Here is a 22,482-nt window from a genome sequence, read left to right as displayed (position 1 = left end):
AAGAGTTTGAAATGCTTGATTTGGTGCATTCAGACGTATGTGGTCCCATGCCTACACGGTCATTAGGTGGGGCTGAATACTATGTGACATTCATTGATGATGCAACTAGGAAAGTGTGGGCTTATGCTATAGCTTGGAAGAGTGATGTGTTCCAGGTATTTCAGAAATGGCTGGCCTTGGTTGAGAATCATTCAGGTAGAACGCTTAAATGCCTACGGACTGACAATGGTGGAGAGTATCTCTCTCATGACTTTCAACATTTCTGTGATACACGTGGGATTAAGAGGGAGCTCACATCCTCTCGTACTCCAGAGCAAAATCCAGTTGCAAAAAAAGATGAACCGTACTATTCAAGAAAGGTTGCAATGCATGCTTACCAATGCAAGTCTTTCTGGTGGTTTTTGGGCTGAGGCAATGAAGACTGCAGTGCATGTGATCAATAGATCACCTAGTAAGAGTTTGGATGGTGGTATTCCTAAAGAGGCATGGAGTGGCAAGAAGTTCGGGGACTGCCTCTTATAGGATCCACGTGGAAGGCCTCACCCTACTTGGGTGCATGGCATAACTTGTGCTTGTACCCCTATATAAGTTTCCTTGGATGGAGTATATAAGTTTTCTTGGATCTCCATCCTCATCTTCATCTTCATCTTTTCGATCGGATTTCTTCTGCCTGCAGTATGCCCCGGAAAGGCAAGCATCCTGCAAGCTTCGCCTACGACGATTATGATGATGGATATGACGACTACTATGATGATGCCGACGATAGTTATTCGACCTCCCACTCCCAACTCGGCCTTGCTCCATCCTCCCAGATCGAAGGTGGATTTCAACCCCTTTCCCCTCACGAAGCGAATTTCGCTTCCCTTTCACAGTTTGTGACATTTGAATGATGGCTGAACTTGAATCCAGACCCTCAACAAGGAGCTCAGCAGACCTCATCGGATTCAGCTGAATTGGTGGCTACCCCGCAGAATGACAACTTGTGGAGATGTTCTGTCTGCACGTTTGACAATCCCGAAGAGTTACAGTCGTGCGATATTTGTGGAGTGCTGAGACATCGCCCCCCTAGTACGCCAGCCCAAACGTTGGCGGGTGAGTTACCAAACATAGCAAGCTTTGCCATTTGAAGTTTCTGCAATTGGTCATTAAAAATAGGGCACGTAGTGCAGTGGGGAAACAATTTGCAGAAATAAGTTTGAAAGAGGAGACCGGGTTTGCCGCTGCAGCCAAAAAGCTGCGCGACTTTGCAGGACCTTCAGTTTTGGCGAAGTCTCTCTTTGCTCCGTTGCCTCCGGGAAAATTGAAAAAGAGTAGAGCTTTGCAGCAAGTGAAGAACCGATTGTTGGGAGCTAATATCTCAGAAACTGGGAGCTTTCAGGAGCGATCTGTTCCTGGTTCTGAAGCCAAAAACCTTAAGATAGGTCTGAAAAGTAGGGTTGAATTAATTACTCGTTTGTGTGTCAAGTCCACAAGTACCTTATAGCAGGGTTTAGCAATGTTTTATTAGAGGGCGCCATTATAACACAGATTGTTCAGCGTCAGTAAGTCACGCGCGTTTTCCTCCTCCGTGACTATGGTGGTTAGGTTTTTCCTTTCTGGGGAGAGGGTAGCTCTTTTAAGAGAGCTCAGTTTTGCTTGCTGTGTGAAGTTTCCTGTAGGTGCTGAAAGCTCTAGTGGGGATATGTACAGTGCCATTCAACTTTGACACCCCTTCACCTGATGACCTGGTCGCAGCGGGAAGGAGAACTATTATCAAAAGCACCACTGGTAAGAACCTTCCTTGAGGTGTGGCAAATATTTCATTGTGTAAGTGATGCGGCTTTGTTTGGTATCAGCAGGCCTATCTTTTTTTTGGGCATTACCCGGGTTCTACTTGCATCTTTTAAAATGTTTCGATAGAAAGCCTCTTTCAATTATCTGTCATCCTAGGTTTGCATGTATTTACCAAACTGAGTGGGCTGTGATGTAGGATACAATATATTGATTCTTGCTTGCGAATTTACTCATGGACGCTTTGTTTTTAAACTATGTGGTGCCTTGTGCATTGAGGTTTGTAGGTATCTTGTTCAAGAGTTTGAATATATATCACTTTGTGATTGCCATAATGGCTCTGCTCTAGTTTTATGCATCCCAAGTGTATATAGGATTTGACTATGAAGGCCTCAAGTTGAAGATGAGCGTCATTAGTGTTGAAGATCATAACGTTGGCTTACCAAGGCTGACCTTCATGTCTCGTCTCTCATAGAAGGCATGCAAAGCTGTCAGGTATTTGTAGCCCCTCTATTTTGTCAGAGATCAACTCCCTCATCACCATATAGCAGGATAGGTATGACTGACTATCCTCTAGTCGACCCTCGATCTCCTAGTGTGTCCACAAAAGCAACTAAGCTCAAAGGTCGAGAGAGTCCTCTTTTGGAGATGCTAGGTAGGGGCCAAGGTTGGTCTAACCACAATTTCTTCTATTGAATAGATGATATAGCCAACATTCACAGAAATGCCTAAGTAGTCCTAAGAATTGTGATGAAAGAGAGTCAGATCTCTACGTTCTTGCATAAGAATCAACAATCCAACACACTTACATTTTTAGTGAGGAATAGAATGAAAAATATGTTGGAAAGGTCACCTCCCCATTTGTAAGCCCCCATATGAGGAGAGCATGGGGAGGGAGACCTAGGGCATATGTATTATGCCCAAGAGAAAAGGCGAGAGGGGGCTGCCACATGGGCAGCACCTCACAAGGTCAGGACAGCCAAAGGGGCTGCCACATGGGCAGCACACAGGTTGCCATGTGGGCAGCACACAGCAGGCTGACAGAGGAACAGCATGGCAGGCCAAAAGGCGCAGCTGTCAAAGCAGGATCCATGGCCTGCAAGAGGCGCACAGGTGGTGGCATGAGCAGGCTGGAGGCGCCTGCGTGGCAGGCTGTCTGGAAGAGGAGATGGTGCAGAAGGGCGGGGCACACCAGCAGATCAGGTCGACCACACGGAGGCCAGGTGGAGTAGCAAAGGTAGGCAGGGATATGCCTTATATAGGGCTGGGCCCTTGCCTTGATTGGAGGGCCAAAAGCCCTAGAAGAGTGGGCCAAAGGGCCCCAGTTTGAGAGCCCTTAAAGGGCTGGACCAGCCACAGACTGGTCGGCCAGAATGAGCAAGGCTGGTCGGTTTTTGCAAGCAGGCCCTGGGCCTATGAAAGGAGGGCCTCCAGGCCCTCATATCTCATCTTCTGGAGCAGCACTTCAGGGAGCGGGAAGGAGCAGCACCAGCTGGGCCTATGACTAGAAGGTGAACTGGGCTGAGGAGCTGCAGACTTAGCTCACAGAGGGCTGCTTATCTAGGCTGACACACAAGGCAGGAAGGTTGAGAAGATCATTCTGGACAGAAAGTCTATAGACACGCTTGAGGTGGAGCACGTGGGCTCGAGGCTAGAGATAGCCGGCAGATAGGAGAAGTACCTTGTGGTAAGATCAGAGGACCACACCATTATTATGTCCATAGCTTTGGACGGAAATATATATCTGGCTGGTTCATTGTCTATTGATGAGTTTGCACATCTATGTGATGCACATTAAGTTAAGAAGTTTGTGATTCCACTCCCACACATACACAGTGTGAGCTCCTGTGCTATTCTATCAGTCTTCCGCTGTGCATACCCTCTGTTGGTTGATTTCTAACATGGTATCAGAGCTCAATTAGGAGGCTCATAGGTGTGGGAGCCTGAAGGACGACCCTGATTCAGAAGCTCTTGGGAATCGACTTCCACTACTGATTCGAGGAGGGTGACTTTGGTTTAGTCAACTGCGTAAGGAGTTTTGGTCTACGAAAGGTTGAGTTTGTTCGACTTTGTTGTGTGGTTTAGCAGCAGAGATGTCGAAAGCCTCTTCAGCCCCTTCTCTCCCTTCCGCCTCCCCCAAATTTCTTTCTTTCACCATCCCTAACTTTGGAGAGTCTGGGAAACTGGATGGGACAAATTACCCGATTTGGAAGGTGAAGATCTGGAGTCATTTAGTGGCTCGGAAGCTGTGGAAATTGACAACGGGAGTGGAGGCGAACCTGGAGGATATGGTGGACAAACAGGGGAAGATACTCCTACTAGTAGACGGAGAGGAGCTCGAAGGTTGGAAACATAGAGATGCCCACGCCCTGCCATTGATCATAGGGACTACGGCGGACTCTGTTCTTCCTCACATCTAGATGACTGACACGTCAGTAGAGGCATGGACCATTCTAAAGGATCTGTACGAGACAGACAACACATCTCGGATCTTGCTTCTTCAGCATCAGCTCTACAACCTGGATATGCATGAGGGAGATTCGGTACATGACCACTTGATGAAGGTCAAGGTGTTGGTCAAGGTGGTGAGGAATCAACTAGCATCGGTTGGTCAGAAGATGGACTCGTGCCATTTGGCCTTGATGGTAGTGAGGAGGCTACCTCGGGGCTTCAAAAGCTTCGTAACGACTATGACAGCAGGAGAGAGGAGATTTGGTATGTACTTGATGTGCTTAATTTGAGCCTTTATAGCATGCTGTGGAGAGAATCTGCTCTTCATATATCTCAAGTAATGCCAGATTGGAATTAGTTGACCTTCTTCGAAGGCAGAAGGGGAAGTGTGGGTGCTTCTTCAAATCTCGGACACAGATTGTTGGAAGGTGATGGACAAGGTATACTGAAGCCAGAAGAGTACCTGCTTGAGAGCTTAGTGAGAGTTTGTGGTCCATGTTATCTAGAGATATTCATTTGGTGCGGACCTTGCCAAAGGAAGGATGGGTTGAGACAGATCCTCAGAGCATGGTGTCTGGAAGACTTTTGGTTGTTCACTCATTATGAGGGGACAACTGGAAGATTGTGGCAGCTAGATTGCTTGAGTTCAAAGGTGGGAACGTGACTGAAGGTGGTGGTGCCAAGAGGTGCTACCAGAGATGGACCTCTGTACCAGGATGGTGTGCGCGAGCAGAACCAGACCTGGTGGAGCGGGAGCCACTGGATGAAAAGCTAGGAAAAGATTTCGATATCAAAATGTTCCAAAGGACTATGACCAAGGAGATACTGGAGCATTGTCATTGACGTGTTGGCATTGGGCCGAGATGTGTCGGTGAGAGGGGGTGCTGGAAAGGTTACCTCCCCACCTGTAAGCCCCCATATGAGGAGAGCGTGGGGGAGTGAGACCTAGGGCATGTGCCCAAGAGAAAAGGAGAGAGGGGGCTGCCACATGGGCAGCACCTTACAGCTAAAGGGGCTGCCACATGGGCAGCACACAGCAGGCTGACGAAGGAACAGCACGGCAGGCCAAATGGCACAGCTGTCAAAGCAGGATCCATGGGCCTGTAAAAGAGGCGCATAGGTGGTGGCATGAGCAGGCTGGAGGTGCCTGCGTGGCGGGCTGTCTGGCAGAGGATATGACGCAGAAGGGCAGGGCAGACCAGCAGATCAGGTCGGCCACGTGGAGGCCACGTGGAGCAGCAAAAGGGCCTGCTAGTAGGCAGGGATATGCCTTATATAGGGCTGGGCCCTATTGGAGGGCCAAATGCCCTGGAAGAGTGGGCCAAAGGGCCCCGGTTTGAGAGCCCTTAAAGGGCTGGACCAGCCAACAGACTGGTCGGCCAGAATGAGCAAGGCTGGTCGGTTTTTGCAAGCAGGCCCTGGGCCGGGCCTCCACGGCCTCTTCAGGGAGTAGGAAGTGTCACGGGTACGTGATGGCGAAGTGATTAAACTAACCGCCACTGAATTTGGCCTAGGGTTGCCAGGCTAGGGGCATTTATTAATGTCCAAAGGGTATGCGGTAGAAGAAGATGATAAGATTTATTGGCAGTGAGTTCTGAAAAGAAGAAAGTAGAATAATTCGGAATGCCTCGATCAAATTTCCAATCCATAAGAGAAAGATCAGTAAACAAATGGGTAATTGGCTGAAAAGGAAGCAGCATGGTAGTGAGAATATGCTAGATAGGCATGTGATGCATACCAAGAGAAAAATGCCTCTTGGCTTGTAGAAAAGAAAGAGTAATGTTGCTGATTTCTGGACGACTTCTCTTGTGACCTTTTCTGGTGTTGGAAGGCAGTCAAGGACAGCTCCCTCTTGCCAGAGTCTGCTATCTGCTGGTCGACCATCCTTTGAGGCTGTTTCGAGCTGAAACAGGATCCATTTGTTGGCTGAATTCTTGTCTTCTTCTTCTGCTTTGTGCGACTGCTACTCTTGCTGAGTTTTGGAAGGTTGGATGCCCTGCCATTGGCCCGGAAGAGGATTGGGGCACTTGTTGTGATACTCTCTTCCTGGGGAAGCTATGGCAAGCCTTGGACTCAGTGATGGCCTTGATTTGTGTGGATGCATTGCTTGGTATGATGTTGGGTTATTCCGCTTGTGATATGCTTGGCTACTGAAGGGAACCAAGAGGATAGCACTCGGAGTTGGTCACTTGCACAGCCACGGGTTGTCATTGTATTGGGTTGCACCCGCAGGTGAGTTTAGGAAGGGAGTCCCTTGTAATTGAACTAATTAGTGAATAAATAAATACTGCAAGGGGCGCCAAGTGTTGAAGCCAACAGGTGTCACTGTGTATGCTTATTGAGTAGGGGCATTCTAGCCTCCTTTGTTTTTATGATTCAGTGATGCTATGCCGTGGAATTGTATGCTCTAAGTATTGTGTTTGGGCAATGGCAATGGAACATAGTGGTTGTATTTTGGTGTTGTGAGAAAGTAGAGTAAGATATACTGCCCTTTGATAGTGAAAGGCTGGTTACAGGAAGGAGCAGCAGAGCAGCACCAGCTGGGCTTATGACCAGGACGTGAACTGGGCCCACTGAGGAGCTGCAGACTTAGCTCACAGAGCGCTGCCTACCTAGGCTGACACACAGGGCAGCAAGGTTGAGAAGATCATTTTGGACAGAAAGTTTACAGACGCTTGAGGTGGAGCACGCAAGCTCGAGTCTAGAGATAGCCGGCAAATAGGAGAAGTACTTTGTGGTAAGATCAGAAGACCACACCACTGGTGGACTCTGGATCTACCTCTTTTGTATTGTGTCCATAGCTTTGGACGGAAATATATTATTTTGGTGGTTTCTATATTCTCTTACAGCAGACCCATTTGGGAGTGGAGTTCCCATTGATTGACCACCAGTCCATACAATTTATAGTCATGGTGGGGCTGGTTCATTGTCTATTGATGAGTCTGCACATCTATGTGATACACGTTAAGTTAAGAAGTTTGTGATTCCAATCCCACACACACACTGTGTGAGCTCCTGGGCTATTCTATCAGTCATCCGCTGTGCGTACCCTCTGTTGGTTGATTTCTAACAAAATATTGTGCACAAGGATGGTTAGCTATATATGATGTTGTTCACATCATGAGTCTCCACATCAAGAACTGCCACTTTTGTAAGAGCAGAATCAATTCAGACAAGAGGGCGATTGTACAAGTTTGCATTGATCTATCAATGTTGACTGTATGGAGGCTTCTTGCTGCTTGCTGTACATGTGCACATTGCCATCGATTGGCTCACAAGGTTCCCACATTAACATAGATAGAGGCCTAGTTAACCAATTAGTAATGACCAGTGACTAGGTCTAGGCTCTAGAGTATAGATGAGTGTGTGTCTGAAGTTGAAGTTTATCATTTGATCGGTCACGAGACATGAATTTGGATTTTGTTAAACTGTATCTTTTAGGTTTGTCAACCTATGTTGGGTCACCAAGTTCTAATAGGTAGCTTTGATGGAGATGAATGCATGAGCAGAGATAAATCCAAAGGATATCAGCTTGTTGGAAAAGTCATGGATTTATATTGTAACAAGGAAAGTTCAATGTGCTTTTGGTACACTTCCTGTCGGATACCCGCATATCATGTGTTCTATTTTGCAGCTAAGGCTTCTGCTTCTACAGATATCAAGGTAAATGATGTATTACAAAGCAAGGATGAAGTGGGCATGCCTTCAACCATCAAATTTGCAACAAAGAAACAAGTTGTTGAAGAACATGCGCAAGCTACATCAAAGAATGATCAAAATGGAACTGTTGAGCTTTCCAAAGGATTGAAACATGTGGATCTCAACCTGGACTCTAAACATCAAGGACAAACGTTCACAGGAAAAGGCCCTCCTTTGGACCTGTACAAACCTGAGGGTTGGATGCTTGATCTCTTTCAGCAAACAAGCAAGCAGCTCTTACATCTAGCAGTTGTAAGTCTTCTGTCTTTTATATGTTGTATGTCCTTTTTCAATCATATATGCCAACCAGCCCAGCTATTTTCCATTGTATATGCCAACTGGCCCAGCTATTTTCTATCAGTGGCAAGGTAAACAGATGAAGGCTTTCCTTGTAGGTTGGGCATGTGGATGCTGGAAAATCGACATTGATGGGAAGGCTCCTTCACATCCTTGGCCGGGTTTCTCAGAAAGAGATGCACAAATATGAAAAGGAGGCCAAAGAGAAGGTATGTTGAAATTTGAATCTCAGCTCTCTAGCATTGTTTCAAGCTGTTTTTTATGTTTATTCAATGATTGCGGTTTTTATGTTATGCTATGTCTGGTAAACGTGGTGACAAAGTGAACTGAAAATGCAATTTTCTATTGAGCAGGGAAAGGGGTCCTTTTCATATGCATGGGTGCTTGATGAGAGTGCAGAAGAAAGGGCCAGAGGTGTGACAATGACAGTCGCTGTTGCCCATTTGGAGACACCCAAGTTTCGAGTTGTTTTGCTTGATTCACCGGGCCATAAGGATTTTGTTCCCAATATGATATCTGGTGCTTCTCAAGCAGATGCTGCTGTTTTGGTGGTCGATGCATCTATTGGAGCATTTGAGGCAGGCATGAATGGGGAAGGTCAGGGTGGAGGGCAGACCAGAGAGCATACACAGCTTGTTCGGAGTTTTGGAGTTGAGCAGATTATTGTAGCAGTGAACAAGATGGATGCTGTTGACTACTCCGAGAATAGATTTAATGCCATTAAAGCAGTACTTCGTCCTTTTCTACGACAATGTGGATTTAAAGACTCTGCAATTAAGTGGGTTCCTTTGAGTGCCATGGAAAATCAAAATCTTATGACACATCCTTCTGAAATTAGGCTGAACAGATGGTATTTTCTCAAATCTTACAATACTATTTTATGTTTGGTTTTGTGTCTTGCAATGGTTGGACTCGTATGATTTGATGTTCCGTTTTCCATAATCTTAATTGATATAAGAGATCTCAGAAATTTTCACTACCTAACTGACCATACAATTACAGTGCTTTTTTGTGCTAACTTTTTCCATTTGTAGGGTACCTGCATCTGAAGCTTTCAAGCAAAGCTTGTTATAAGATTTGGCATGTTACTCACAGGTGCTCAGGACCGAGCCTCTTAGAAGCCATTGATACCTGTGAACCGCCACTTAGAAACATTTCAAAGCCTTTTCGGATGCCCATTGCAGAGATTGCAAAGTCACGTACTTTGGGTCAAGCGGCTATCAGTGGGAAAATTGAAGGTGGAGCAATCAAAACAGGCTCAAAGGTTTGAGGAGCTGATTTTACTCGTTTAATTTGATGGGTGAATTTGAATGATAAGAGAAAAATGATCAATTGCATCAATTTCAATTTAGTTTCCTCTCTCCAGGTATTGGTGATGCCTGCTGGAAAAATGGCAACAGTAAATAGGATAGAACTAGATGGCAATCCTTGCACTTCTGCGAGAGCAGGAGAGAGTGTTGATGTTGGCCTTCAAGGAGTGGAGGCATCATTTTTACTGCAAGGTGGTGTTTTATGCCATCCAGATTACCCTGTCCCACCGACTTCTTGCTTGGAATTGAAGGTTCTGGTTTTGGAAACCTCCAGTCCTCTTCTGCGCGGATCACAGGTCTGCTCCTTTCCTTCTTCTTGGCCTAGGGCCTTAGATGCTAAACCTTGTTGGAAGGTGAAAATTTCATCATGGTTTTAGCAGTACAGATCAGAGTGCATTCTTCATTGGCAAGTCTAAATATTTTACTTCTTATACATGCAGATGCAGTTTGTAAATGAAACTTCAATCTGTTATGCTAGGGCTTGGAAGTGACTGTTTCTATCTGCATGGTAGCATTGGGTGGAACCTTCACCTTTCTTGTTCAAATTTAGTGGCGCTGCAGGTTTAAGTTTATACTACACTGATAATCTCCATTGGTGATGACTGCTATGTTCTCAATCCCACCGAGTGAGCAACTTCTGCCATCCCCCTACCATTCTTCCAGAAATTGGATCTAGAGGCTCCACAGACCACGGCATGTGTACACATTCACATGGCTGCCTGCATACATTCTTCTGTTGCACAGAACGTACTTGACATAGACAGCGTACTGCTGCACTACTACAGCCCTATGGCTGCACCAAAATGAGCAGGACTCAAGTGGACACAGGACTCCTCAATTGCTGTCACTGCCCCTGCTTGTCTGCATGCCTTTAGTGAGGCTTCAGCGGCCTTCTGGATTTTAGAGAGTGTTGTTAGAGAATAAGGGTCATTTCCCCTTACTTGAGGCCCCAAAATGAGGCCGAGGGGGACTGACAAGAGTGTTATGGTTAGGGTTTGCGGATGGTATAAGGGCAAGATCTTGCCATATGGCAGATCTGAGGGCTGTTTGGATCCCCATGTGGGAAGCATGCACATGAGCAGCCCCCCTCAGAAAAAGACACCTGCAATCATCAATCTCTCTGTGGACTGCCACGTGGGAAATTCTGAAGGACTTGTACGTAGCAAAGAACGTAAGATGTTAGTAGCGGTTAGTGTGAACATCCCAAGTGGCACTTTTTGTTCCCAGTTAGGGTTGGCCCCCGTGGTTCAGTTAGGGCTAGCTAGGTATGCTATTTTGTCTTGAGGGTACATAAACCTTAGTATGAGTTGTACTAAACTCTTTCTGCACTAGCAAGATCTCATTTTGCTTCACTCCTGCTCACTCCACTCTCAATCCACCTCCCATTTCTGACATTTGGTATCAGAGCAGGTTGCTCTTGGCCCTCCCACACCTGCCTACACCATTTATGGCCCTAGGAGCTCTGTCGTGAGAAGACCTGCTGTACAGCTCGTTTTTATGAGCCATTGCGGCAGAGGTCATTTCCTGCCTGGTCAGCCAGTTCTAGATGTATTTCAGACCTGCTCATCAGCGTTTTGAGCTGACCGTCAACTATTCTGCTACTGCTGCTACTGTTTTCTGACAGGTCAACCAACTTTTGGAGGAGTTCACATACACTCTGTTCTGGACCTGCTGCTGCATTTCTGAGCTCTCACCCTGCTGTTTTCGTATCTTTTCCAGCTCTCTACTGGCTCAGCCAGTCCAGTCTCTGCATTCTCTGGTTGATTTCCAGCTCGTACAGCTCTGAAATTCACCTTTCCACCCTAACAGAGGTTGAATTTACTCTGTATTAGTTCTCACAGTGAGGACGGTTTATGCATTGGAATTCAGTTCTGTTTCAATCACAACAGAGGAGATTTTGGCTTCAGTGAAGGACTGAGTGTTGCTGGACTGCTATTCATTCAGTTGGATTATTCAGGCAAGGCTTTGTCCTTGGTGCTTGCATTCGGGGTATTTCTTTTTGCCGTTAGAAATTTGGAGCCAATACTCTATATTGCTTGCATTGTTTAGCCACGCATTTGCTAGTGGGGAAATGTGTTTTTGTTGGTGCAACACCAATCCGAGCATGTGAACTAATGGGCACCTTCTACAGACATCTGAGATGGCTCAAAATAGAATCAGAATCCAGGAGATACTTTTGGAGTTTTGGCCCCAGGAGGATCCCTATGGAGTTTATGCTGAGAAATCTGGTAGTTGCAACAAGCCTTTAGGGCTGTCACAGATGACAAGGCTTGCCCAGCATATGCAGTGTTGCTCTTGTTACACCTCAGCAAGGAGCTAATGCACCTGATGAATGCTAGGGTTGCCGAGGCTCTTTCTCTTAATGCCTTATATGTTAAAAGGTTCATCATACCGCATGTCCACTCCTCCAAGACCTCCACACAAGCTTGGCATAATTTGAAGAATATGTATGAAGCAAGGAATGAGGTCAGGGTTTCTTACTTAAAAAGACAGGTTGATAGTGTGAGGATGCAGAAATGTCAGATTAATTGACTTAGATTCAGGATCTTAGAGAACAATTGTTGAATATTGACAAGGTGATACATGACAGCTAGCTTGTGTCCATTACTGTGAACTCTTTGCTAGAGTCTTATTGCAAGAAGAATAGACAAGAAAGAATGTCTGTTGATGTGCATGATAGGAGGGTAAGTGCCATTATTGTAAGAAGATTGGACACTATATCAGTGAGTGTTGAACGAGGTTGGAGAAAGGAAAACAAAAGAAGGAAGTTGGAATGACAGTTTCAGATTCCAATACATCAAATGCAAACAAGGAAAATGCTTCAGCAAACTAGGTGGTTGAAGATTTGTCCTTCCATGTTTGCAGTTATGATGCTAGATATGATGCAATCAAGAGATTACTTCAGTCAGTGTGAGTAATGCTTCAGCTGCAGTCTGATATTTTGACAATGGGGCTTCCCAGGCACATCATGATGGTACCATTGACAACTACAAGGCAAGGTCAGTTGCCAAAGGATAGTCTTAGTAGAAAGGGATGAAACTTTTTCTCCTACTTCCAGGATGACCGCCATCAGATGCGTTTCTTCACTGGATGCTCGTTTTGGGTGGAAATTACATCAATTGGACATGAAGACAGCCTTTCTCAATGGGGACTTGCATGAAGAAGTATATATGTGTCAGCTTGTTTGGTTTTCAGATGCCTTGGTCAGGAAGACAAAGTATGCAAGCTGCCTAAGGCACTTTACGTCATAGTTACCAAGGAACGTGTTTTCCCTTCGTGGAACGTGGTAACATCGTTCCACACAGCCACATCTCTCAACATGTTCCTTTATTTTTTGGGGGGTTTTTGTACTCTCAGAAAATTTCTCGTATATTAGGGATATTGGAAATGGTCTTCTCATATATTGGGGAAGCATTTAGTTATCCACATACTAGAAGCATAGATTATGAAACGTTCTACATATGTGTATTTCAAAGTTCTAGAGCTAAAATGAAGAGTTCAAAGCTGTTTTCATGTTCTTGTATAGTTTTATGTCATGATGACATATCACACCCCATTCCCGTTTCCATGTTCCCCCTTCTTGAATTGTTCCCATTCCGACATCCGACATTCCATAAAAGTTCTCGTTCTTTGGTAACTACGCTTTATGGGCTCAGACAAGCCACACGGGCTTGGTATGAGAAGATTCATAGATATTTGACTAGTCAGGGTCTACATAACTACTACAACTGAGAGACCCCTATATGTCAGGAAGGACAAAAGGGATTTACTGAGTGTCATCCTTCATGTGGATGATACACTGCTCACAGCAACAAGTGAAGAGAAAATTGCAGATTTCAAGAATGATCTTGAAGCTTCATGTCAGATCTAGGGCTGCTACACTACTATCTGGGCATTCAGGCTATGAAATTGGATGTGTAGTCCAGAAAATTGAACCTTTGTAACAGTCCCTGTATATACTTTTTGAGAACAATTCCCTAGCCCATTATTACTCCAATGAAGCCTATACTGAGGCTGTCAATGCATGATGGAGGTGAACCCTTTGATGCTTGTAGAGTGGAGAAAAGGGAAGGAGAAAGAAGTGTACTTGGACAGTACAAGTGTGGCAATATAGGCCCAACTTAGGACTAAATGTATGAACTGTACTAACTGTAGATAGGGCTAGTACTAATGGTTCTAATCTAACCTAGGTTCATATGAAGGAAAATGTGGCAACACACCCTTGAAGTATCCTGGAGACGTCACAAGAATACGTGGAAACTAAATCATGGTTGCACACAATCATCCGTGATGGATATATCAACTATGATAATATAAAGATAGCAGAATCATGTAACAAAAGGTACCGAGTGTAAAGCTTGTTGAAAAGGTTCAAACTTGGGTCGTGGTAGAGCCTTTGTGAGGAGATTTGCCAAGTTGTTTGTCGGAATGTACGACAACTTCATGTCTCCTGCTGACAGTCGCTTTTTGACATAATGATAGTGAACTTCCATGTGCTTCGTATGTGCTTGAAACACATGATTGCACGCAATAGCCAAAGCACTTTGGTTGTCAGTGTGATGGTACTAGAAGATGTTTGGCTACCATTAAGATCTGCCAGTGGCGTATGAAGCTAGACACACTCCACAATAGTTGTAAAGGCTGCCTTTTTGTACTCAGCCTCACAACTAGTACTACTGCAAGATGTGCATGAAGTCTCAAGCATAAAATAGTTGCCTTTGTGCGATACCTCGCATCGTAATAACCAGCCTAGTCACTACCATAAAAGCATGCATAATCAGTGAAGACTTATCATCATAGAGAAGCCCCAAATGCTGGCTGTCTATTGGGTTTGTGCATGAACATGCTTCATTGGGAAACGGCATACCGGAGATCAGGCCGAGTGTGACACAAGTAAATCATTCAACACTTGTATACTTCTACATATATTAATTAAATATTTATTATTATAACTACAATGACGTGTCTTATCTTTAAGACACTTTAGACACTTATGTCTAAAGTGTGTCTGACCTGCCGTGTCTTAACGTGTCTTACAACCATGAGTCCCGGCTTTGTGCATGGAGTTTTGAAACCTCTCAGTAGGGACAACATTATTTTGCATAAGATTGTGGAATATTTACTTCAAAGGTTTGAAAGAACAGGGACTGAAATGTACAATCTTGTTTGAGAAAAGATGAACACATGTGATTAGGCGCCCCCCCCCCCCCCCCCCCCCCCTCCTCAAAAAAAATAAAAAATAAAAAATAAAACCCACCCCCCATTGTCTACACTCACCATTGAGCGCATATGACATCGGTAGGGATGTCATAGTAGCTAGTCCCGGCTTTGCTCTTTGAAACCTCTCAATGCTCTCTTAAAGGGGAAGGGGTAACATGACTTTGCATAACATTGCGGAATATTTACTTCATAGGTTTGAAAGAACAGAGACTGAAATGTACATTCTTGTTTGATAAAGATGAACTCACGTCATTAGCAGTCTCGTCACTCTCTCTTTTACCTCCCCGCCCCCTTTCTTCTCCTTTTTTGAATTTTATTGGGCTGTGGAATGACAAGTGGAACCATGAGCGACAAGTGGTTCCATGAGTCTTGGGTGGCTCTGCCACATATTCTATGCCACCTTGTGTCAATCCCACACATCATGGCTTCCACATCAGCATGCCATATGATTATGGGTTATTTTAACCACTCTTCTTTCCTGGAATAATAAATTCATCTCTGATTTACTTCTATTTTCATCCTTAGGTTTCTGGCAGTTAGCTTGGCTTTCTCACATAACCTATTGGGCCTATTTAGTTTGTTGTCTTGTCTTGTATGTCTTTGACTCTTTCATGTTTATAGGCCCATGCCCAAGGCTACTGCAAACATTCTGTTTAATAGTTGCTTGGTTGGTATGCATTCCTTGCATTTGATTGGTCCAGCGTTTGGGTACTCTGGTTGGGTGTGGTCTCGACATTTCGTAAGGGACACTAATGCCCATAACTCGTTCAATGGGGGTCCACCCTCAAACGCTAGACCCTAGCCAACTAGTACCGAACTGAACATCCCAATTTAAGAACTTGAAGGAAAAAAAGAAAGATATGCAATAAATGAATTACCACGCAAGTATCATAAGATTGAAATTGCATGCTCTGGATTCATCTAGATATATATCAATGTTCGCCAAATTTTGATGCTTTTGATAGATCCAACACGTGACAGAGACTATTCTTAGGCATGTTAATAAGATATTGATGAAGTCTTCATAGGTAACTTTCTCTCTTGGCAGTGCTGCATCAATTGCTGCTAGCATTTCTTGAGCTCCAAAATTATTCCCATCAAAAGTTTTAGGTTTGTTCCATCAAACACGAGTGTCTCTCTCTTTTTTGTGGCTAGCGGATCATCCTTTTCCTAAGGGGGTCCCAGGAAGATTTTAAAATAGAGAGCTGCTACAAGGCCGATTTTACTCCAGAACCTCCTCGACCACATCGATGGTGAACCCCCATTCTGCCGTTGTTATTTGTTGAAGGTACCCATGATTGCCACCCAACATGCTGCTGCCTCCTTGATCTGAAGATACCGCCTAATACCAAGGTTTATTAAGCCTTAGCAAAGGGGCCATGTCAACTTTGAAGAGTGCGGAAGGTATCATTCTACTTGCTTGTTAATTTGAACTCCTCTAAAGAAAGCTAAAGGTATCATTCTGCTCCATGTTGCTTGTTAATTCGAACTCCTCGATTGTCCTACACACATTCGACAATGTGTACGAGTGATCAGTCACTCCGTCTCCTATCAGAGCTGCCTCAAATATTTTTTTGTTTTCTTTGAAGCTGTATGTGACAACACGCACTTGTACTCTACCTATGTCTACACTGAAGCATCAATTATTTGATATCTATCTTAGCCTGCATACGTGGGCTCTGTTCTCTCCATGGTGGCTCCCAACCCTGACTCATATTTCATATTTCTGCTTTCTTTTCAGACTGCGCATGCGTTTTTTGTGTTATCTTGGACAGCCATTGTTGTTGTTTTTTGTTACTTCTGGCCACTGTTGTTCTTTTGTTCACTATCATGGCATCACCATATAGTGCTTCACTTGTGGATAGTTTTCTGGAAGTGGGTCTTCCACATGGTGGACAAAATGCAGTTACTTCTCATTTGAGAAGGACTGTGGGAAGTTGCCTTCGAAGAAGCAAAGTCCAGAGTAGACCGGAAGATACGAAAACAGCGCAGCAAGAGACACATAGCTATTATCAGGCTCAGACTTGCAGACTCACTGGTGCATCATGTCGACTTTAAGTCCAACCGCAAAGGAAATCTGGGAAAAACTTGAAAGTGTTTTTGGAGGCAAGATCAATAATTCTAAGGTTTTCTTAAAGCTTAAATTCCATGATCCTTAAATGAGTGATGGTGAAGAGCTAAGTGATCACCTAGCAAAGTGTGGATCTGTAGTTCAGTAATTAGCTAGTCTCAAGTATGAACTATGTGAGGCATTCATCGGTTTGAGCAGACTATGGAAATCCTTGGTCTAGCAGCTACCACTTATGAAGGCCTTGTGGGTCTGCTTCTTGAAAAGGACAGTAGAAACAAGGTAGGTGAGCTGGAAAGCAACCATTTTAGGGAAGATGCATAAGGAGATTCAGTGCAGGTATTGTAAGAGAACGGGGCACAAGAGACCAACTGCTTCAAAAAGTTTGGAGAAAGGGCAAGACAAACATCATGCAAATCTTGCTACGAAAGTCAAAGAGGAACCCACGAAGTGAGGAAATACTTGCAGCAACAGCGCAAGTCTACCTCGAGGAGGTAGACACAAACTGGGCATTCTAGCTGCCTTTATGTGCGTGAGTCAATAAGAAGTTGGCTTTGATACATTGTGTGATGATATTGAGAGCTAGCATCTTTCTTTCGTATTGGGTGTCCACCTTCTTCGCTGCTCGAAAGGGGGATTGTTAGGTATTTTTGGAGTTTTTAGAGTGAACGGGGTTCTAGCTTTATGTGCAGCGTGAAAGGAGTTGTGGCTTAGTAGGTGTGCCAGTTTGAACATTTTTGTTAGGTGTAAGTGGTTTGGTGTGTTACATATCTATGATGTCAGTGAGATTCGCTTAACTGACATCATCAGTGATGAAGGTATGTGTGAAGGCTCTGTCTGAAAAATAAGCCCCCCTTATACTTGCAGTCTATTGAGTACTGTGCCTCGATACTTGTGTCCATCATGTAGTCTCACTCATCATTCCCTTCCTTGATCGCCATCATGCACATCAACATACATATTACCTCGTCTGTTCTTCTTGCAATAACAGTCCCACAAGTTTCTAAAAAGTAAGTGGAACTATACTATGTCATCGAAAAATTCAGAGAAGTATGAAAAGACAAACAAGTATCTGGCAAAGAATTCAGAGCTGTAGATATAAGTTGTCTATCAGGAATAACTTCATCAATGTTCAGCAATTGTTCTCTAAGATCTTGGACCTTAGTCAAATCACTTGACATCGAGTCATCCTTCATTGTCAAGTAGTCTTTTCAAGTTGAGACGTCGGCATCATCCCTTGCCTGATACATATTCTCTAAGGTATCTAAGGCTTTCTTTGAAGTCGTGAGGAATGAAAATGAGGTATGATAAGCCTCTTGACAGACCAGGCAATGAGTAAGTATCAAAGCTTGGGCATTTTTGGCATCCCGTCTTCGCTGATCCTGGGTAGGGGCAACAGGTGCAACTCGTGCACTAACCTCACTCCAGCGGATTGTCTATCACGGGGATTACCTCTTGCCTTGCCAAGGTGTACAGGAGCAGTGATTACATCTCTTGGACGAGCATTTTCACTTGTAACAAAACCCTATAGACTCTTTGCAACCGACAGATTATTTACCATAAAGCTCCATAGGGATTAATTGTGGCTGTCCAATTTATCCACCTAGGTCAAAACTTGAAAAAAATCTCCTGGATTTTGATTCAGATTCTAAGCCATCTTCAAAGAGGAATGTGTACACAGTCCCCAAAATTCATGTGCTATGAATTATACTGAAAGAGTGAATTGTTTGAGCAGTACGGATGCAGAATCAAGTCTGCCCCAAAAATGCTCTGTTTGTAGAACTTTCCTTGAAGAAAAACAGCTCCAAAGACATCCAAAATCAGCAGCAGATTGTAGCAGCTGTTCCACAGCTAGCAGGGCCTCAACAAGAATGCTACCTGCTCCAAAAGGAGCCTGGAATAGGTCACAGTTGACCTGTAAAGCTCCAGAATACAGGACAGCTCTCAAAAACAGCACTAAGGGTGCTTCCAAATACTGCACCAAATAGCCACAGCTGATACCTGCACAAACTTTGGAATCTGCAAAAGGTTGCTGCAGCTGGCCTGAAACCCTAAAACTGAGTAAAAAACAGCCTGCAAATTGTGAAAACACCTCCAGAAGTGCTTCGAAACTGTATCAGAGGCTAGAGCACAGCTGTTGCACAGTTTTGAACGCCAGAACATCTGCAAATAGAGTAGAAAACCCTCCGAAAGATCTGCAGCAACACCTGAACAGCTTGAAATCTGCTAAATGTCTGCAGAAAACCCTACGAAACCTTCAAAAATAGAGGGGGCCTGCTAAAAAAGGGTTGCAGCAGGTCCAGAACAGCAAAGACGCCACAAGAATTAGTTGACCAGCTCCAATACACCTGTAAATGAGGTAGTCTGGTCTAGAACTGAGGTGAAGGTCAACTGGCAGCAATTCCTCTCTCTCTCTCTCTCTCTCTCTCAATCAATCAGTCAATCAATAAATCTTTTCACTTGTATATATGCATGTATGTGTGCCGTGTAGTTGTGCATGTGTGTGATCAGACTCAACGAATTGATAGGAAGTAGGACTGACCTCGTCAAAGAAGGTTGCAAAAATGAAGATGGATGAAAACAGAAATGGAAATATAGAGATGCAACCGAAAACGATTAATGTCTTCCATCTTTTCAGGTGGTCCTTTATTGCCATCATGTAAAGGAGCCTGCCAAGATTACACAGCTGGTGGCTTTAGTGGATCAGAAGTCGGGGGCAATTTTGAAGAGAAGGCCTCGATGTCTTCTGGCAAATCAAAGTGCCATCATTGAGGTATATGTGACTGGAAGCTTGTCTTTGGATGGAGGCAATGGAATTTTAGTGGTTGAAATTTTATTTTAAAGCATGCTTTGGCTGGCTTTGAATTGTAAAACCTCTGTTTGAGCAGGTAGTACCTGAATGCAGTGTTTGTGTTGAGGAATACTCCAGGTATAAGGCACTTGGAAGAATTAGTCTGCGAGATGGAGGGAAGACAGTGGCTGTTGGAATAGTGATGCGAATTGTTGATAATGAGTAGGTGGATTATCCACGAGTCAAGACCCCTTATTGATGTGAAATGCTGTCTTCACCCCACTTATCAACCAACAGTAGTGAGATATTGTTTAAATCTGGTAGTTCTGTACATGGTGGTGTATAATATTTATTTGTTCAATCAAAATTTGATCAGCAACTGCAAGTGTTATTAGAAATTGAGAGTAGGATTGGTTGAGAAAGTATAAGAGAGATTTAATGTGCTTGCCGCTATATAGTACTTTTTTACAAAAGCATAAAAGCATTAAAGGGTCCCCTATTATGGTAATATAGAAAAAGGGCAAGTCATAGTGATAAGAGAGCATATTGTATCATTTACTGATCAGCATCTAAAACAATTCAGTACCATACAATGTAATATCAGAAATTCAGTAGTAATCATTTCAAAGTTAAGAACTTGAACAATGCAGTATCATACACTGTAGTACCAATGCAGTACCATACAATGTAATGTCAGATATTCAGTAGTGATCATTTCAAAGTTAAGAATTTGAACATAAGGAAATTTTAAGAATTAGAATAAATTAATACCTTTAACCAGCTAAGCCTCCAAAGAACATATATACTTTTTAAATATGTTGTGCTTGGTGGTTAGTAGTATTTGAGGTGAGTGTAGGATGAACTTTTAACTTTCTATTTGCTTTTACAAACCTTCTACACATCCAAAATGCGACGAAGTTTTAAGTCCAATGCTGTTATTATTGCTATGGTGAAGGCAGCCTCATGGACAAAATTTTGAATACAGATTCCTCTGCCCATTTGGAGTTATTACTGATTTGGCATGCACATATACACATCCCTTCCCAGCTTTAAACATGGTTGACCCCCAACCTATCCTCAAATTCCACTAAACAAGTCTAGGCGCTCTCTTGATTGGATGCTTAATGGAATTATGTGACAACATTTGATCCCAAAGATGTTCACTTGTCCATTCCCCTTCCCACAAAAATTGGAATTCAAATGAACTCCTCTCCTATCCAGCCACGCTTCATACAACACCGAAGCTCTTACACTCTCACACTCTTGCAGTCCACCTACTCTATTGTTCCAATCATCTCCACCATTCCAAGACTCACATAGCCATCCCTTGGAAATAAAGATGTGAACAAGTTGCTCAATGGATACCTGAAGTTGTGAGCTCCACCATGTTGCACAACTAGAGAAGAAAACAAGGGAGCACTCTCATGTACCTTCAAGTTTGCAAGCTTCTTGTGGAAGCCCACATGACATGCCGGTAAGAGGATCACTTTAACACCATTGAAGACAAGACTCTATTGAGCATATGAGCACCTTGAAATGCTGTCTTTCAAAGTTTATACATATGTTATCTCATTGATACCTTGATCTTAGGTTTGGGTCGGGAATGCAATATTGTCAATCACAAGAGGTTTTGGTGGCTTGAGAGCATTTGAAGTCTACAATCCCAAGCATGGGCTACCTTGAAGGTGCCTAATTTTTATGATTTTTCTTTGGACATCTGGAACTTGTAAATAAGATAATTGAGTAATTCCATGGAATTCTTACCTTCCATTAACATCCTTTCCACAACCTCTTGTTTTATTATTGACCTTGCAATCCCATCCTAACCTTCGATTGATGGATTAAACGCTAATTGCTTATACACTACCAGGATGAGACTAATGATATGCTTGAAGGTTTTTGACTCTTAATTGAAATAATCAAGAACCTAATTATTGTGGATCTCATAGATCCTTGTAACTATCACAAACATGACATGAAGTGTCTCCCCCTCCCCCCCAAATCTCCCCTTCACCACCACCAGCACCACCAAAAAAGCTTTATAACCTTGTCTCCCCATTGTACTATGATTGCGAAAGAGGCTAAGATCACGAGTATCATGCAACACATATCTAACAACTATTTTGGATCCTACAAAATAAATATTCGAAAGAAGAAACATCTTTGCAAGAGAAAGCCCTAAGTGGACCAAGTTGCATTTCTCAAAGGCTGAGCAAGGGCTTGCATAGAGGTTGGAAGGTCAAGCTTTGAAAAACCAGTCTTTAAATAAGAAACAAATTCCTTAATCTATGGAGAGGCATATTAAGCGATGGACAGAATTTAACTTATGAATTAAAGTTAGAAGGATTTAGATTCATGTAGCTAGAGAGAGATGGAGTCATGATTAACTTTATCGTTCTATATCCTCATAATGCTCAAACATTTTTTGGTTATCTCAAAATGCTTCCCCTCTCCCCCTTACTTTTGCATGTTGGATTATTTTTTTGTATGTCTCTTGCACACGTGTTTTGTTGTCTTGCTTTCAAGCAATGTATCTCTGTCATCATCTACTCTATGTCATCCCTCTTAATCCATGGTCTTTCTATAATTAATATATATATTTCCTTTGAAACAAGAAATATGATTTTTTAAAAGAAGAAAAAGAATGTGAAGACATCTAAAAATTCATCATACACAAAAAAATGTCAACATAGATTCCTTGGAATCTCAAACCAAGGAAGGAAAACTAAACCTGGGTTCGGAAGGTATGCAAAAGAGGATTTGAGCACGTGTTATATACCATGATAGATGGGAGCACAAAATGATACACATGATGGAGACAATAGATGGTTAATATTATAATCTATGTTACTATACTAACATATAAAAATATTGAC

At 43.4% G+C, this 22,482-nt stretch overlaps 1 protein-coding gene across 6 annotated transcripts; it reads left to right on the top strand.

Annotated features, from left to right (window-relative positions):
- Nucleotides 1-617: 617 nt before the first annotated feature.
- On the top strand, nucleotides 618-20,047 carry LOC147895997 (Translation elongation factor EF1A/initiation factor IF2gamma family protein). Of its 6 annotated transcripts, none has more exons than XM_087382643.1 (11): nucleotides 618-819; nucleotides 910-1,092; nucleotides 1,227-1,421; nucleotides 1,690-1,767; nucleotides 7,877-8,172; nucleotides 8,316-8,426; nucleotides 8,571-9,067; nucleotides 9,313-9,481; nucleotides 9,584-9,823; nucleotides 19,454-19,588; nucleotides 19,704-20,047. In XM_087382643.1, exons 1-11 carry the CDS (start codon nucleotides 678-680, stop codon nucleotides 19,830-19,832), a joined length of 2,175 nt encoding a protein of 724 aa, XP_087238769.1. In that variant the 5' UTR covers nucleotides 618-677; the 3' UTR covers nucleotides 19,833-20,047. The 6 variants fall into 6 exon arrangements, with proteins under 6 accessions (XP_087238769.1, XP_087238767.1, XP_087238771.1 ...); XM_087382641.1 differs by having other exon boundaries at nucleotides 7,856-8,172; nucleotides 19,704-20,046; XM_087382645.1 differs by lacking the exon at nucleotides 1,227-1,421 and having other exon boundaries at nucleotides 19,704-20,044.
- The last annotated feature ends 2,435 nt before the right edge of the window (nucleotides 20,048-22,482 follow it).

Source organism: Dipteris shenzhenensis, chromosome 12 (assembly GCF_047967505.1).
Source record: "Dipteris shenzhenensis isolate YYH24624 ecotype China chromosome 12, Dip_SZ_1.0, whole genome shotgun sequence".
Taxonomy (NCBI): domain Eukaryota; kingdom Viridiplantae; phylum Streptophyta; class Polypodiopsida; order Gleicheniales; family Dipteridaceae; genus Dipteris; species Dipteris shenzhenensis.
Note: the sequence above shows the minus strand (reverse complement) of the source record. Positions and strands in the feature narration are given on the sequence as shown.

Excerpts from the sequence above, each read along its gene's own strand:
- LOC147895997 (XM_087382641.1), top strand. The coding sequence starts at position 678 with ATGCCCCGGAAAGGCAAGCATCCTGCAAGCTTCGCCTACGACGATTAT. Across the intron at positions 9,482-9,583 it reads CAATCAAAACAGGCTCAAAG|GTATTGGTGATGCCTGCTGG; the intron begins GTTTGAGGAGCT and ends TCCTCTCTCCAG. Across the intron at positions 19,589-19,703 it reads ATCAAAGTGCCATCATTGAG|GTAGTACCTGAATGCAGTGT; the intron begins GTATATGTGACT and ends CTGTTTGAGCAG.